The sequence below is a fragment of the Cheilinus undulatus genome, linkage group 15 (genome assembly GCF_018320785.1).
Source record: "Cheilinus undulatus linkage group 15, ASM1832078v1, whole genome shotgun sequence".
Lineage (NCBI taxonomy): Eukaryota > Metazoa > Chordata > Actinopteri > Labriformes > Labridae > Cheilinus > Cheilinus undulatus.
The window spans coordinates 40,028,214-40,044,580 of NC_054879.1; the positions used below are offsets into that span (position 1 = coordinate 40,028,214).

At 39.4% G+C, this 16,367-nt stretch overlaps 1 protein-coding gene across 3 annotated transcripts in view; it reads left to right on the forward strand.

The window, feature by feature from the left end:
* The window catches only part of gpm6bb (glycoprotein M6Bb), a 57,503-nt gene that overhangs the window by 37,164 nt on the left and 3,972 nt on the right, over positions 1 to 16,367 (forward strand). For 2 of the 3 annotated variants that reach the window (XM_041806761.1, XM_041806759.1), the window contains exons 2-6: positions 5,430 to 5,616; positions 8,900 to 9,056; positions 11,472 to 11,640; positions 12,966 to 13,039; positions 13,183 to 13,248. In XM_041806761.1, the coding sequence (XP_041662695.1) occupies positions 5,430 to 5,616; positions 8,900 to 9,056; positions 11,472 to 11,640; positions 12,966 to 13,039; positions 13,183 to 13,248 (653 nt within the window). Of the gene's footprint in view, positions 1 to 5,429; positions 5,617 to 8,899; positions 9,057 to 11,471; positions 11,641 to 12,965; positions 13,040 to 13,182; positions 13,249 to 13,609; positions 16,266 to 16,367 lie in introns of those variants that run through there. The other variant, XM_041806762.1, reaches the window with a different exon arrangement.

Here is a 16,367-nt window from a genome sequence, read left to right on the forward strand (position 1 = left end):
GTTATGTTATGTTAGGTTATGTTATGCTATGTAATGTTAAGTTACACTGTTCCATTATGCTATATTTAACTTATTCTACGTTATGTTACGCTACACTAAGTTATTTTATGTTGCATTGTATCGTATCATAACATGCCATTCTTTGCTGCCATATTGTAATGTAAGGTACTGTGGTGTATCATAACCTAACATAACATATTGTAACATATAAGAACACATATCTCATCATATCAAACTGTACGATATCTTATTGTTTTATAATGTTTGGCACTGGATTACTAAAATGGTATAATGTGGTGTTATATTTTATCATATCTAATGGGAGTATGCTATGTCATATTGTTTTGTATTGTATTGTATCTTAAGACATGCATCTTTGATTCCCTTAAAAAGGAAAAATTACTGTAAACTGCTGCCTCCTTTTGATTCTTAGCTATAGGTCTTTCCAGAAGGTTTCAAGTTTTATTGCAAATAATGTGTTTTATATCTCAGAGGTGCTGCACTAACATACAGTGTCCCACCTCTGCTTTTATCCATGAACTTAGTATAGGTGTTGTAAACTACATTGTACCCTCTGGATGTTTTAGTGGGCTTTAGGGCACCAGTTTTGAGGTCGACAGAAGCTACAGTCCTTAATACATTGGTTGCATGTTCGACTCTCAACCTCAGCCCCTTGATGCACGTCTACCTCACTCTCACCTCCCCACATTTCCTGTCTCTCCATAGCTGTCCTGTCAAAGCAGCCAAAAGCTGAAAAATAATCTTTAAAAAGAACATTTTTACAGCTTTGAAGTCTTTTCTGTCTCCCCTGATGTCTAATACTAGGACTAACACTTTTACAGAAGCTCTTTGTGATCTGACTCGTATTCCTGGGGTTGTTAATACTTGAACCTTGTCAGTGGGTCTGTCGTTGCGCCAGTGTTTTTCAAGTCGGCCAGGACAAAGTTATGCTAACCTGCCAACATGTCCGAACCAGCTGTGAAAATACCACCATGGATTTATTGGGTTATTAAGCATAACAACCACAGAGTGACACAAGGTTTCTCCACTGAGAGGATAAACCCTGTCTGGATGGGTTGATGCTTGAAAAGCAAACCTCTCCAGTTGAATGGACACTGATCAAACAGATGGCTTATTGATCTGATTGGTGGTTTTCAAACACAATGTACTTTTTTTTTCCTCTAAGTGCTCAAGTTAGATGAGGATAGCAGACGCAGGCATGTCAGTCTGACCTTATTCATGACAGGCTCTGGGGGGAGGAAGGTTTCATGGTCAATGTTAGGTTTTAAAACATGTGAAGCATTTCATATAGTCTGCACACTCCCCCAGAGACGGTTCTTCTCTTGTAGCTGTAGACTGATTTTTTCCAACATAATGTCAAGTCAGATTTAGGCAGTCAAATTAGACTGCCTGTCCTGATGATAGCACGGTATCCAGCGCTTAGCTGTCAGGTTTTAGACAGTTGACCTAATGGGAGAAAGTGAATCATCGTTAGCTATGGTTTGAAATCAAAGAGACGCAAGAGTTGAGCAGCCATACTCATTTCTTCCAAGTCATGTCACTTAAAACTCAAATTAAACCGTGGGAGTGCTGTAAGTAGGTCACTTTTATTTAAACTGAGTTTTATGCAGGTTAAAGTCACAAAGTGCTTTACATAGTCATAAGATACCCGAAACAATGAATATACATGTTCCCAGATACAATATGGAAATGATACAACAGTTACTGCTTTATAGAGGTAGTTTTTTTCAAACAGAAACCTCTCTTCAGGAGGGTGAACCCCTGGAGCAACTTGATTTATGACAAAGATATAGTCTGCTACCGGATCATAACTTCCTGATAGTGTCATCCACTACAAGAGTCCTTTAAATGGACTGTATTTACTTTGCAGCTGGGCTCAATATCCTGTGGAGCTTCCAGCCCTGACTCCCAGCAGCCCACTTGCCCTCCCCTCCATGCTCATCAGAGAAATGTGGGCTGCGGTAGAAGTTAGCGACTCCGCTGTGGGCACATTCATGGAGTTGTGGTGAGCATGCTGCCATGGCAACTCCTATTCACCCAGCATGGGACAAAAATGTTTTTATCTCCCTGTACTACACAAACAGACAGGATGAAGCGTTTAAATACAAAAGTGTTGGCCCAGCAGAAGCAGTATTTCTGTTTTAATTTGCTCTGTCAAGGCAGAGAGCACAAACACACATGAACTTTGAGGGCTCTCTCTTTGTGCAAAAGTAAACCAGTGGAGAGAAACTTTTGGTTTCTCTTCTTGAAGGAAATTTTTCTTGGTCAGCTCAGAGTATATGGCTTCCTTATCATTTGTTTTAAGGTACAGTACCTATTCACCTCTAATCCTTTCAAATCAACGTTACAAAGTTCAGCTGCAACATCAAAACATCATGTTATGTTTAAAATGGTCTCTTATGTTGTTGTAATGGAGCAAACTGTGCACAAAGTTGTGCATTAACATTTTTCATTTAATTCCCACCACATCAGAATCTTCAGCTTATTAAGGAGACTGTACGTGAAACAGATCGTGCCATTTGCATCTTACTATTAGAGCAAGCATTTTAAAAGACCTGCAATATTTTTGTGTGTCCCAATTTGCATACTTCTGTACTAAAGACTAAACATTTTTAGTGCATAGGTGGGCAAAGTGCATTCATACTGTCAAGTTTACTCAAATGCAGTGTACTACTGCACACTCAAAAACGTCAAAATTAAGTGTGGAACAATGTTACACTGTTAGCATGTGAGTGCGCTAGCTAACATTAGCATACGCTAGCTAGCTAACATGTTAATAGCAATGGCAGCACATTTGAGTTGAAAAAAGGCATTTAAGGCTGAAGAGGCTGCAGCGATTGATGTTAACATAAAAAACAAGCAACATAAATCCAAAAGTGAGTGAAAATAGTTGTCAAATATCAATTATAATTGCATAACGTCTGTTAGGCGTCTGCTGTTTCAAAGAAATAATGAGGGCGGTTAAACTGTGGTCACTTCCTGTTAGTGTCAGACAATTTGAGACAATACTAACCCGCTATGATTTAGTGCTCTCTACTGCATTCACAGTAAGTGTGCTTTAATGCAGTATACTAACAGAAGTATGCAATTTCAGACACATTTGTGTTTACACACTTTGGACCAGTGCCGTTAGCTAATATTATTAGCTTGCTAATTAAGAATTAGCTATAGCATTATGATTTCCCAGTTGTTTGCATTCCATTTGTCACTACAACGACGAGTTGGATGAATGCCATTCTTGCGTTAGCCAGTCGTTGTTTTTAGCAACATTGGCAAGTTGCTAGCTGATGAGCCTTTAAAACAACACACTTCATGTATTACAAGACGGTTTCTGCACACTACATGCAACTGCAGGGTATTGCTTTGTCTACAATTCCTTAAAATGCACTGAGAAACAGCAAAAGGTTCTGAAAACAGGTCAAAATCAAAGTTCTTACTACACTTTCTGCCACCATGTTGTGACATGTCGAGGTCGGGGTGCTTTGTGAAAGAACAAGTTAACCATTTGTAAATATGACTTGGAGCGACGTTTCATTTCCCACTTTTGGTCGGAAGTTTGAAAAACAATTCGGAATATGAGTTCCAGTGACAAATGGAACACAGCATAACTCTTGAAGGTATTATTCAGCCCTTTAGGTGCTAGCTATAGCACTACTGCCCATTGCTAACTGCTAATTGTTTCATTAGTTGCTGCTTGCCTCTTCTTACATTATCAGCCTGGTGTTTATTGAAGTGTTTTACTGAAATGTGCCTTAAAGTTGACGGGAAATGAAACAGTAGCTTTGTGAGCTGCAAATCCAAAACAATGAGTTAAAAGAGGCTAAAATGCTTGTAGACATCAGGGACATTTTATAGTCTTTGTTGCTCCATCACTGCCATATTATTGTAACCCTTTAAATGTATGTAGGTTGTAGGGCCTTTTCTATATCTTTATCTTTTTTGCCTTTTTGTGAGTTTGTGTAAGTTGTGGTGGTGGTGTAGTAGAATGGGCTTATTAAGATCGAGCTTGACACACGTTGACACAAGTGTGCCACTTGGTAGCCAAAGTGAAGCTCTTCTGAATGAGCCATTTCACCCCTGGTGGTACGCCCGGACGCTGCCAGTGGTTTTCAGGCCCTTGGGTCATCCATATCATGACAAGAGGCTCATGGCAACCCTACTGCCCACCCAAACAGTACTCTAGGCCATGCTAACTCTCTACATCCACACCGAACTGCTCTTAAGGTGTGGACTTTTTTTCAATGTGTTATTTTCAGACTCCCTTGGTAATATGCATGGACATCCAGCACACTATTGGGGTTGTGTCAATCCTCCTTCCTGTCTGATGATTCCCTCAGGTTGACTCACCATTATACACCTTGCTCCAGCCTCAATTTTTTTGCTTAAACATGCCTAAAAGTTCTGCACAGTATTGTACGTGTAGAAGGGAGCTAGCAGGTAGAACAGTGGAATTGTCGCTGCACCTTTTCCACCGATTGAAGTGCACATTTCATATGCAGATACAACATCATAGATCCCTCAGGTTGCTACATTTGCCAACTGAGCAGTTGATTGGCATTCCACCCACAGATGTTTTGTGCCAAATAACTGATATGTTGATGGCCTATACTGCAGCCAGTCTACTGGGGGAGCTTTAAATACTGTAGCTTCACTCCCAAGTGTCTGCTCCTTCCATGTTAAAATACAGTCTATGATCACTACCAGCTACCTCTGTCTGTTTCAATCAAAGCTATTGATTAACATGGTTTTGAATAATGTCAATGCAGTTTGGCATTAGGTGTATACGAGGACAGTAAAACCTTTCCAGCCATTGACCCGCATATCCTGTGCCTCTGCAGCCTCCTGTCAGACACATGTGGATCTGATTGGAAGCACACTGTGGTTTGTTTGCATGCTTCCACAGACAGTGTATTGTGATGACGGGCTGGGTTTTATAGAGTAGAGAAGCACATTGGATGAGGCAGATCCATCTGGGTCACTTCATTCTCTCATTGTAAGTATACATTGATTTCCATTTCAGCTTGGCAGGCAGACACATAACTCTCTGACCTGTTGTTTGGCTGTTGATGCCCTCTAAGGGTAGTGATGAATTGCCAGACTGAATTTGGGAGGGAGTAAAGACTGAAAAGTCTTGGCCTCCTCATGAAGAGAACTGTTTCTGATGGTACAAAAGATTGTAGAAGTCTTAAAAGGAAGCATGCTGTATCAAGGCATGACCACAGCAGCATTAGATAAACTGTTTTGATTGGACCTGTCTGTATTCAGTCCTTTGCAGCAGTTGGTATGAAACTTTTTTCTTCCAGATCTTGCACCATTAGATAAATATGGCACTGTGATTGGTGGTTGTTATAATGAACATCAAGCAAGACTCATCCCTGACACTTAGGTTTCCTATCTTTTTCTTACAGGGTGCTTCGAGTGCTGCATCAAATGTTTAGGCGGGGTGCCATACGCATCACTGGTGGCTACTATCCTCTGCTTCTCTGGGGTTGCCTTGTTCTGTGGGTGTGGCCATGTGGCTCTCAGTGGAACTCAGAACATCCTGGAAGCTCACTTCTCTAAGGTGGCCAGTGACCACGCCATGCTGACTGACATGTAAGTTACCCCATACTTTACAGTTTACATACTACAGTCTGGGAAAGCTGGTAGACATGGACTCGTTGGACTAAACCTTCCCTTTCTTACACAATAAGTCTTAGATTTGGTTCAAACCTGGAGTAGCAATTCAGGAGAATGGCTACAAGAAGGAAACACTGCATCTCTGGTCAATGGCTAAATTTTATGTAGTTAAACTGATTGGAAATTATGGGTGCTTGATTCCCTGTATCAACAGTATCTGGTGTATGTCTTCCCCTGTCTCCCCTTATATTTCCTGTCTCTCTTTGGCTGTCATATCAAAGTAAAGGCAAACACCACCACCCCCAAAAATTAAGGGTATTATGCTATCTAAATGTAGGGTATTTTATGTGCATTAACATGCACTAGGCTAAGGTGCTGATTATAGCAAGAGTGCAAGAGTCCTCTTTAAGGAGAGGTTATTGAGCGTCTGCCTGGAACGTCACAGCAGCATATCTGATGGGACCAGTGACAACTGTAGCCTTAATGTTTGTACCTGCAGGAGACACATTCTGATAACAAGTGACTGCACTTTAGCACAAAGGTCCACATTATGCATTAACAATGCATCTATAGTGATGCAAGCAACGTGATGTGGCTTTCTTACCGTGTTACCCTTGCATTTTGCATTGAAGTTATTGGTAATCAGAATTGACTGGAGAGAATTAGCCATAAGCTCAGAGGCTAGCGGGGCTTCTTTAACAGCTTTTCTCCCTTATTTTTTTCAAAAACATGCTTTTAAAGGGGACAGTGTTGCACTATTCAGAAAATAAATCCTGTGGGGTAATGATTGGATAGAAATGACAGTTCAATCCAAGAGGACTAGTGAAAATGGGAGCTGGCTGCCAATAAAAAGACAGTTTAATTTCTCTATGAAAGAAGAACCATTTGGTTACTGAAATACTGGCTGTTTTTGCTGTACTGAGATGAATAATTGGATCTCTAAAAAAAGAAAAGAACCACATATCTTGTCAGTCTTAACAAGGTGAGAGGGGTCCGGCTGCAGACCATTCATCTGAGACACCGTATATCTCAGAGAGGAAGTACTGTAATTTGCCCATTTAATATATGTCTTATTTTTGTTGTTGTTTTTTTTCCTCCAACTTTATTCATAAACAAAGTCTGGCAGTTTCATTCATGAAATAACTACATTGCAAACATTACAGACAAAGCAACGGTTCCTAAATAAAACAGAGAGAAAGGTCAGAGGTCTAATCCAGGATTAAATTATGTACAGCTATGCCATTTAATTAGCATTACAAGCCAATGCAGCTAAGTTAGCATTTTGACAGCTATTTTTTTTAGTCTTAGTCTTTAGTCTTTCAGTCACGTTTTTGTCATTTCTACCCTTTATAGTTTTAGTCTAGTTTAGTCCATAAAAAGTCATTTAGTCTTTACCTTTAGTCCAAGCATTTATTTTCTTGCCTAAATCTGGTACCAGGTCATGGTAGTGTGCTCTCTGCACTCTGCCAAACCTGGGGTCGCTGCTTTCTACAGCTGAGAGGTAGAATAGCTGCAGATGCATTGTATTTTAACAGATTTACCCGCAATAGAGAAATATCAGAGAATTTAAAAGTCAGACAAAAACCAAATTAAATTTTAGTCCAGTTTTGGTCATCTTGACTAAAACTAAACTTACTTTTTGTCTGTTTTAGTCATCAAAGATCTATTTTTGGTAAGTCTCGGTCTCAGTCTAGTCTTACTCATGGAAAAAAAGGCTGTCAACAAACATTTATAGTCATAGTTTTATCCGAAAAAATTAACACTTAAAATATAGCTAAAGCTAACATAGCCACGTAGAAAACACATCTATGCACATTGTATAGATGTTTTGCGAGCTTAGCTTTAGCTATGTAGCTCTGTTATCTATATTTAAGTTAGCTTTTGCAATGTTAGCTTTAGCAAATGTTTCTAAAGCTAACTTAGCTACATAGATATTGACTGATTGATTCTTACCCTGTGTAGCTACCTTATGAACCTTGCTTTAGCTATGTCATCGACGTAGGCTCCGTAGCTCCATTTTCTATGCTAAATTTGCTGAATTAGAATGTTTTAATGGAGGTTGAGCTTTTTTCTTGTAATCATACTGTTTGGTCAGCTTTATTAAGCTTTTGTAATCAGAGTTTGCAGGTCAGGTTTTAACTTTTGCTACTGTAACCATTCCCCTAACCTTCACCCTCACCTTAAAGAGAAGTTTAATCCAATTTTACTTTGAAAGTTACAGCGTATTTTTCCAGTCTGAGATATACAGTGTCTCACATGAACAGTCTGTGAGAGAGGCTGTCAGAGATGAACGGTCTGCAGCCAGACTGTCTGGAATAAGGCTGAGCAGACAGACTTTGATAGTAAATTAGTCAAAGGAACAATAAAACTTACAAATTTAGCTTCCAGTAAACAAAAAACTGGAGGCAAGGTATGCTCCAGGCCATGGCTGACATTGCACATGCTGCAATGTGACTATCATGCATGCACACTTGCAGTTGCATTGGTGAAACAATATCATTCAGCCCTACTGTAACTCTTAAAAAACAAACTAAACATGTCACAACAGCATTCTGTCAAACTTTGGTATCACCTAAACGTTTTCTTGAATGTCACAGACGGATCAGTTACACAATGTTCTCCTTATATCTCACCACTACAATAAAAGAGGCCTAAACATTAGTTAGATGCCACTTTTTATAAGGTTGACTTTATGGAGGTTATTTTTAGCTGATAAAGACTCCCATGTTCACTTCATCCAGAAGAAAAGTCCTAATATGGACCTTTGTTTTTTACTGTGCATCCATTAGTGCAGATAGTAAAAGAGGAATGACAGAGACTGGGCTGCACATATGTTTTATGTTGAAGCAGATCTGGAGTGCTCTGTTTAATCTAAGATGTCTACAGGGGCAGTCTGCCTTTGGCGGATGATTTCCAGAGACAAGCATCACCTGTTATCTCCACATTTGGGCTTAGCGTCTCCCCTCAGGTCTAAGGAAAGTTGGAACCCTCTTTCATTCATCTGTTCATGATTAAACAGCAAATCCAGGTTACTCATGTTTGAGGACTACATGCATAAAAGATGATAAACGATTATAAACAGCCATTTTCCACACTAAAAGGTTGGAGTATGTCACGCTTTTTCTTTACCTGACATTTTTAGTACATCTCTGCAGGTGTTATATTTAGGGGAAAAGCTGCATAGACATTGATTTGTGCTTTATGCTTTTGCAGCTTTGCTAGCACATTAAAACTCATGTTTGACATGATTCTCTAACAGAATACAGCTGATGCAGTATGTCATCTATGGCATCGCCTCCTTCTTCTTCCTGTACGGGATCATTCTGCTGGCTGAGGGTTTCTACACTACCAGTGCCGTCAAGGAGCTGCACAGCGAGTTCAAGACCACCATCTGTGGACGCTGCATCAGTGGAATGGTATGTTAACACAACCACAGAGCTGTGGAAAAGACTGAGTCTTAAACACAGAGAACTTAAAATCAATGTGATTAGAACATAAAATGCAAAGATGTGGATGTTTATGGTGTGTGGGTTTAAATAATTATAGTCAAGTTTATTTGGAGGACAATCCATATGCTATAAAGAAACTCAAAGTGATAGAGTTAAAAATGACATTAAAGCCATAACATGTAACTTTTCCACCTTTAAATAGTAGTTTCACAGTTGTCTCAAAACACCCCGTTCACCTGCTTCAAGCACTATGTAACTGGGGCACTGGTAGCATAGGGGTTAAGGTGACACACCTCATGTGCAGAGGATGTTGGGGGTAGTAGGTTTTAGTTTAGTTCTGCCCTTGGCTACTTTCCCTGGTTTTGTTTCTGTCCTCTGTCCAGCCCCCCAAAAATCTTAAAAAGAAAAAAAACAAACCTCTAGTGAGAGAGCCGTGGCCCTCTTACTAGATGTGTGAATGGCTTTAGGGCACTAGTTCATACACCAGCCATCAGCTAAAAAGAAGCCATTTTGTTTATCTTGGTACTGTGTCATACAATGTCTAAGGCCAAGAGACAGAAGACTAACAATGATGCTTTAAAGGGGACATATTTTACCCTTTTAAGCTAAGTTTATATTGGTCTCAGAGGTTCCCAAAACATGCCTGTGAAGTTTGTTGCTGAAAAAACACTCCAGTATTGGATTTTTGTATGTCTAAAAACCCCTCTGTTTCAGCCCTGCTCCGAACAAGCTGTTTCTGTGTCTGTGGCTTTAAATGTTACTGAGCTCTCTGACTCCGCCCCCCTATACAGGTTGCAGAAAGTCAACCTCTCTCTTGTACTAGCATGTAAATTAACCTATCTTATGTAGCCTTAAGCCACAAACTACTGACATCATGGCACAGTTAAATATGACGGTGCATCTCAATGAATTAGATAATACAGAAAAGTTAATTTATTCTGTTTGTTCAATTATAAAACTGAAACTTACCGTATATATTATTAAGATTCACATATATGGAAATATTTCAAGTGCCTGTTTCTTTTAATTTTGATTATTGCTCACAAATTTGGCATCTCAAAAAAATAAATTATATATAAGACTAGTATAAAAAGACTATTGATGCAGAAATGTTGGCCTCCTGAAAAGTATGTTCATTTATGTGCAATCAGTACTTGATTGGGGCTCATTTTGCGTTAATTACTGCATCAGTGAAGTATGGCATAGAGGCGATCAGCCTGTGGCACAGCTGAGGTGTCATGGAAGCCCACATTGCTTTGATAGCAGCCTTCAGCTCGTCTATATTTTTGAGTCTAGTGTCTCTCACCTTCCTCTTGACATTTTCCCCAAAGATTGTCTGTGAGGTTCAGGCCTGGCAAGTTGGACGGCCAATCAAGCACACAAATATTTAACTAATTTATAACTCATTGAACTAGCTTGTGGTATCTTTGGAAGTGTGGGCAGGCACTAAGTCCTGCTGGAAAATGAAATCAGGATCTCCATAAAGCAGAAGAAAGTATGAAGTGCTCTAAAATTTCCTAAATTTCCTAAAATTCTAAATTGGCTGTGTTGACTTTGGACTCTAGAAAGAACAGTGGGCTAACAGCAGCAGATGACATGGCACCCCAAATCATTACTGACTGTGGAAACTTTACACTGGACTTCAAGCATCTTGGATTCTGTGGCTCAGTTAGTGCTTTCAGACAGACACGTTTCTGGTTCTGGTTCTGACCAGTTTAAGCGGAACCAAAATGGGAGGCCATGATGGACATGTATCACCAACTCCAGCTCCACTTTTGCTCAAGTCTTTCTTGCTGTCCCAGTATTTCTTCTTTAGTTTCTTGAGTTAATTAATTATTTGGTCTGGTGTAGATGAACCCAACTTCTTTGCTACTTCTTCCGCAAGTTTGGCATATAACTTGCCCCTCCTTGTACTACTCTCCAGCTTCACCTGGAATTCTGTCGATGCCCAGATTACAACAAAATGTTTTATCTACCCAGCAGACCACTTCTTCTCAGTTTTCTGCAGACAACAAGTTATATATGCTTGCAGAGCCTTATCTGTGCAAATGTGGTTATATCACTGTACCTTGTCAGTCAGCATGGTACTTTGGTTTCTCACAATGTCTTTGTTGGCTGCACCACCCTCTGTTTGTCTGTAAATACACATTGTCATAAAAAAAGAAAAGTGAGAGCAGAATAAATGTGTGGGGAAGTTTAAGAGAAAAATGTGAAGGGAAATTTTGTCCACTGTATATATGATCATTTTGCTTTTTTGACTCACATGCTCAAACATATTTCAGTTTCAACTTTGGTTTAAATCACAGAACAGAAAAGGAAAGATGAACTGAAATAATTCTGTTGATGACTTGTGATGCTAATGAGCCGTCTGTGTGCCCTCAGTTTGTGTTCCTCACATACATCCTTGGTGTGGCCTGGCTTGGTGTGTTCGGCTTCTCCGCTGTGCCCGTCTTCCTCTTCTACAACATGTGGTCCACCTGTGCCGCCATGAAGTCCTCCACGGCCAACCTCACCAACATCGACTCCATCTGTGTGGATGTTCGTCAGTACGGTAGGAGAGCGGCGCTATGTCTAAGAATTTGTCTCATCTGGCAGCGTTTGCCTCCTCTCAGCAAATAGTTTTACACAGCACATAAAGTAGCTGGCTTAGAACCAATACAGTGTTTTTTATTAAGAGTTCCTTATGCTTTCAACCCTGCATGCTTTATTTAATGATACAACCCCATACCATACTTTTATGATTAAATATTGTTAAAGGAAAAAAAGTAAAAAACGCAGCAGTTTATTGTTTGCCATACAGGTCTGCAGCCAGGCCTTCTTGACAAAGCCTCACTGTACTAAAGTGGGCAAGTTTAATCAGTCAATCTTTGTTTGTGTAGCACCAATTCATCACTGAAGTTATCTCAAGATGCTTTAGACAGTGGGCAGGTTTTAGACCACACTCTTATATTAAATATTACTATAAAGATCCAACATCAATCACCATGCATCCAGCATCTCTAGTAGAGGGGTAGGATGTAGGAGGAAAGCAGGAAAAGAGAAGAGGGGGATGCAGAAAGAGGGGAAAGAGAAAAGTCTGGTTTGACCATAATCCCCAGCTCTTTTCCTGCATGCCATTCCTTGATCTCTCCTCCTGACTTCTTTTTCAATTCACTGTCCCGTCTCAGAAAAATCCACCTGAACAAGCATGGCTCGTGTGCTGTGGTAGGGGAAACGTAGGGGAATCAACTCAATCAGATAAAAGTACTTAGTGAATTAGGAAAGAATGAAGCAAAACAAAAATGTGGTGAGTTATTAACCAACTAGACCAGTGTTACTCAATGCGTAACTCTAGAGCCACATGTGGCTATTTTGTGATGATTTGTGGCTCTTTCATGTATTAATTTATAATTATTCCCCCAGAAAACATTGTTTCCAATGCTTTTATATGCTACTTTTCCTTGTCACCTTCCTACCTTTTAGCCAATTTTGGTCACTGTTACTCATTTTTTGCCATACTTATGCCGCTTTATGACCATTTTTGCCAAGTACAACTCATTTTTGGTATCTTCTCACCCATTTTTGCCAGTTTTCATGCAGTGTTGCCACTTTTAGAGCATTTTTGCCACCTTTAACTTATTTTCATTCCCACTTTAACCCTTTTATGCCACTTTCACCACCTCGAATGTGGCTCTTACGAAGGTATTCTTCAACAATTTGGCTCTTTGATTGAGCAGAGTTGAGTAACACTGAACTGGACAAAGAATTGTGCAGTGAGACTGCCTTTAATATCAAAGGCTTTAATATCAATTAATCACAAAGCCTGTATATAACCAGGTTTATTTCTTTAAATCAATTGACAGCAGTAGTGAGAACCTTTATATTCTTGCTCTGCAGGAATCATCCCATGGAATGCCACACCAGGCAAAGCCTGTGGATCTACGCTAGGAGACATCTGCGACACCAGTGAGGTAAGAAACTCTGCTATCCTCACAGAAAGGTTCCTTAGACACATCCACAGTGGAGAGCGGAGGAGCAGGTCATTAAAACACTTGATTTGAAATCACTTGATATAAAAACAGAAAAGAAAACCGTCTTGCTTGTCTTCTTGCAGTTCTACCTGTCTTATCACCTGTACATCATAGCGTGCGCTGGTGCAGGAGCCACTGTGATCGCTCTGGTAAGCCTCCCTCCTCTCCCTCCATGCTCTTCATTTAGTCCATCTGTGCACGGTTTGTATCAGCATATCATGAGTCAAGTGCTCCTCTTGTCATGCCCATATGGTTTATGTAACCACACCGAGGACAGTTACACTTCTTCAGCTCCATTTGCTCTTTTACCATTTGCTTAGTCACACACAGCCCTGTTTTTACTTGAGGATGAATGGCAGAGTGCAGTTTGGGCTTGATTTTTTTTTGTACATCACATGATATTTTTAACTTCTGGAAAATGTTTGGTAACTTTACTAACTTGTCACACCACAAGTGGCAAAGAGATCACCGGCATGTTCTCTTACAACCTTTTCTGTTCTCTTCCACCAGCTGATCTACATGATGGCTACCACTTATAACTTTGCCGTTTTGAAGTTTAAGAGTCGAGAAGACTGCTGCACTAAGTTTTAAACTGTTCTTAAAGGCGCAGTGCCACATTTGAGGCTGCGCTGAGTGGACAGTTTTTCACTCACAACAGATGAACTAAAAAATGAGAATAGAAAAAATGAACATCTCTTGATTAGTGTAAATAGTTGATTATATGCTTCCTTTAGCATTTTGGTATCCAGGGATATTGCTGATGAAAGCTGTCTTCAGACTGGGGTGGTGTTTTGGTTTTTTCTGCTTTCCTTCACACTCACTTTTAGAAATATGTCACTATCAGATTTTGATAAAAAATGTGCACTGCTAGAAATCCACAACAGTGTTATTTATATTCTTAAAGTGTGTGGCAGATTATGGCCAGCACAGAAGCATAAACTGCATGAGTATTTCAGTTTTAAGAGACAAAATCAGTATTAGGCATGCAGTCTTACACCTTACATAACAGGACGAGCATCAGTCGACTGCAGTCTGAGCTGAAATGCGATTTTGTGAATCATAAACATAAGACACATTAGTTTAAATTTAAAATGAGAATATTATGAGGTCTGATCATGCAGAAACACTGCACCCAGCCCATCATTTCACAGTATTAAGCTCTTCAGTTATTCCATATGGACATCCGATGACTCAGGCTTTTTGTTTTGATTGCCACATAAATTTTGGTGCAGATGAACTCTAGTCATAAAGTTGTAAAAAGGACCTAGTTTCAGTGGCTAAGTGCCTTGATTCTTCTTTCTTTAGCCTTAAACTTTGGTGCAGACCATTGACTGTGTATCAATGTGGACAACATGTCTCCATCTCCTTCTGTTACACAGAAGTAAAGCCAAAATACCCCCATGAAGGGCACTGATAAGACTGGTGACGCGAGCTATGACATGTGTCTGCCGCTATTCGAAGCAGACATTAAACATACTGATAAAGATCCCTTAGCATGGTAGCAGAACAGATTATTGTGCCCTTATCATCCAGTTTAAGAGCCCTATATAGCGCTGCATTTGTCTAAATTTGCTAAATTTGCTTAAGCGCATGTTGCTAAAGCTAATTTATCGATAGATAACATTGTTTTATAGCTAAAATAGCTAAAGCTGGGCTCACAAAGCAGCTATTTAAGCTACGTAGGTATGTTATCTATGTAGCTACATTAGCTTAAGCTACATTCGTTAAAGCTCATGTTACTAAATCTAACTTAGCTATTGATAACATAGCTATATATCTAAAATAACTAAAGCTGAGCTCACAAAGCAGCTATTTAAGCTACGTAGGTATGTTATCTATGTAGCTACATTAGCTTAAGCTACATTTGTTAAAGCTCATTTTGCTAAATCTAACTTAGCTATTGATAACATAGCTATATATCTAAAATAGCGAAAGCTGAGCTCACAAATCAGTGATGTAAGCTACGTAGATATGTTATCTACAAAACTACTACTTGGCTTTAGATACATTCTCTAAAGCTCACATTGCTAAAGCTAACTTAGCTCCATTTGCTAACAATAATTATGTAGCTAGCCTAGCTATGCTAGCTTTAGCTCATGCTAATGTAACTAAAGTGAGCCACTGTTTATTTACCTACTTATATAACCTATCCATACATCATTCAATCCTGAATTAAACCTCTGACCTTCATTCTATAGCATATACGAAATGTTTCTTAGTCTGTAATGTTTGCAGTGTGATTATTTCATGAATCCAACTGCCAGATTTGATCAGTAAAGATGAATTAAAAAAAAACTTAAGCTGGAACTATGTTGTACTGGCAAATTACAGCATTTCTTTTCTGGGATAAACGATGTCACAGATGAATGATCTGTGAGATTGGCCGTCAGAAATGCACGGGTCACAGCCAGAACCCTGGAAGTTAGACATGACAGAACCTGTCATTAACTGTCAAGACAGACTCCAGGTATTTGACCCACGCCCCATCTGTTTACACAGAGAAGGAGAGGTTTATGAACCAGTCAGCAGAGGGAGCTCTAAATATTTCAGCCTCACTCTGAGACAGCTGTTGCCCTGTCCATCTTGATATACAGTCTCTGGTTCAGATCCATCAAACCACAAAGTGTTAAACAAATATATTCAGTATTAAATCTATTTTTGTCACAAGTTAGATCCTAAAGTGAACTAAAAGCCTTTCATGGACACTGTTAAATGCTGATGAGTATTATGATGAGCAGTGGTGTTAATTGTAGCTCTCAGAGTAACTGCACATAGGTAGCACAGCACATTATATAAAGGGTTAGGCCAGTATGAGAGGGTTTACTTCTGCATGAAGCCTTGAGGCTCACTTTCATTTCATGTATATTATAATAAGAAATTCTCCTCTTTTAGTGTAGATTAAATGTATTTTTCCTATGAGGGCTGATGCTGGTATAGCGTCAGCTATAAAGTTGTTTTGTTCCATAAGTTTTCCTTTTATTCTTTCTCAAAGTGCCGTTAAAGAGCCATTTGTTATCTTAACACTGAGCCTGCATGCTTACATTTTTCAGATTCTGTTTAGAGTTACTTATACTCCATATTACATATATTTAATTTTCCTCTATGTTTTTCAAGACTGTAGCTTTTACTTTCTTTATAAAATAAACAATCTTTGTTTACAAAAGTACCCTACTTGGTCTATTTCTTATCAATCTTACACCAATGCAATGCAAAATGGAAAAGGGTCAGATTCACATTATCCCTTGCTTTGCACTAACCACAAGCTTTA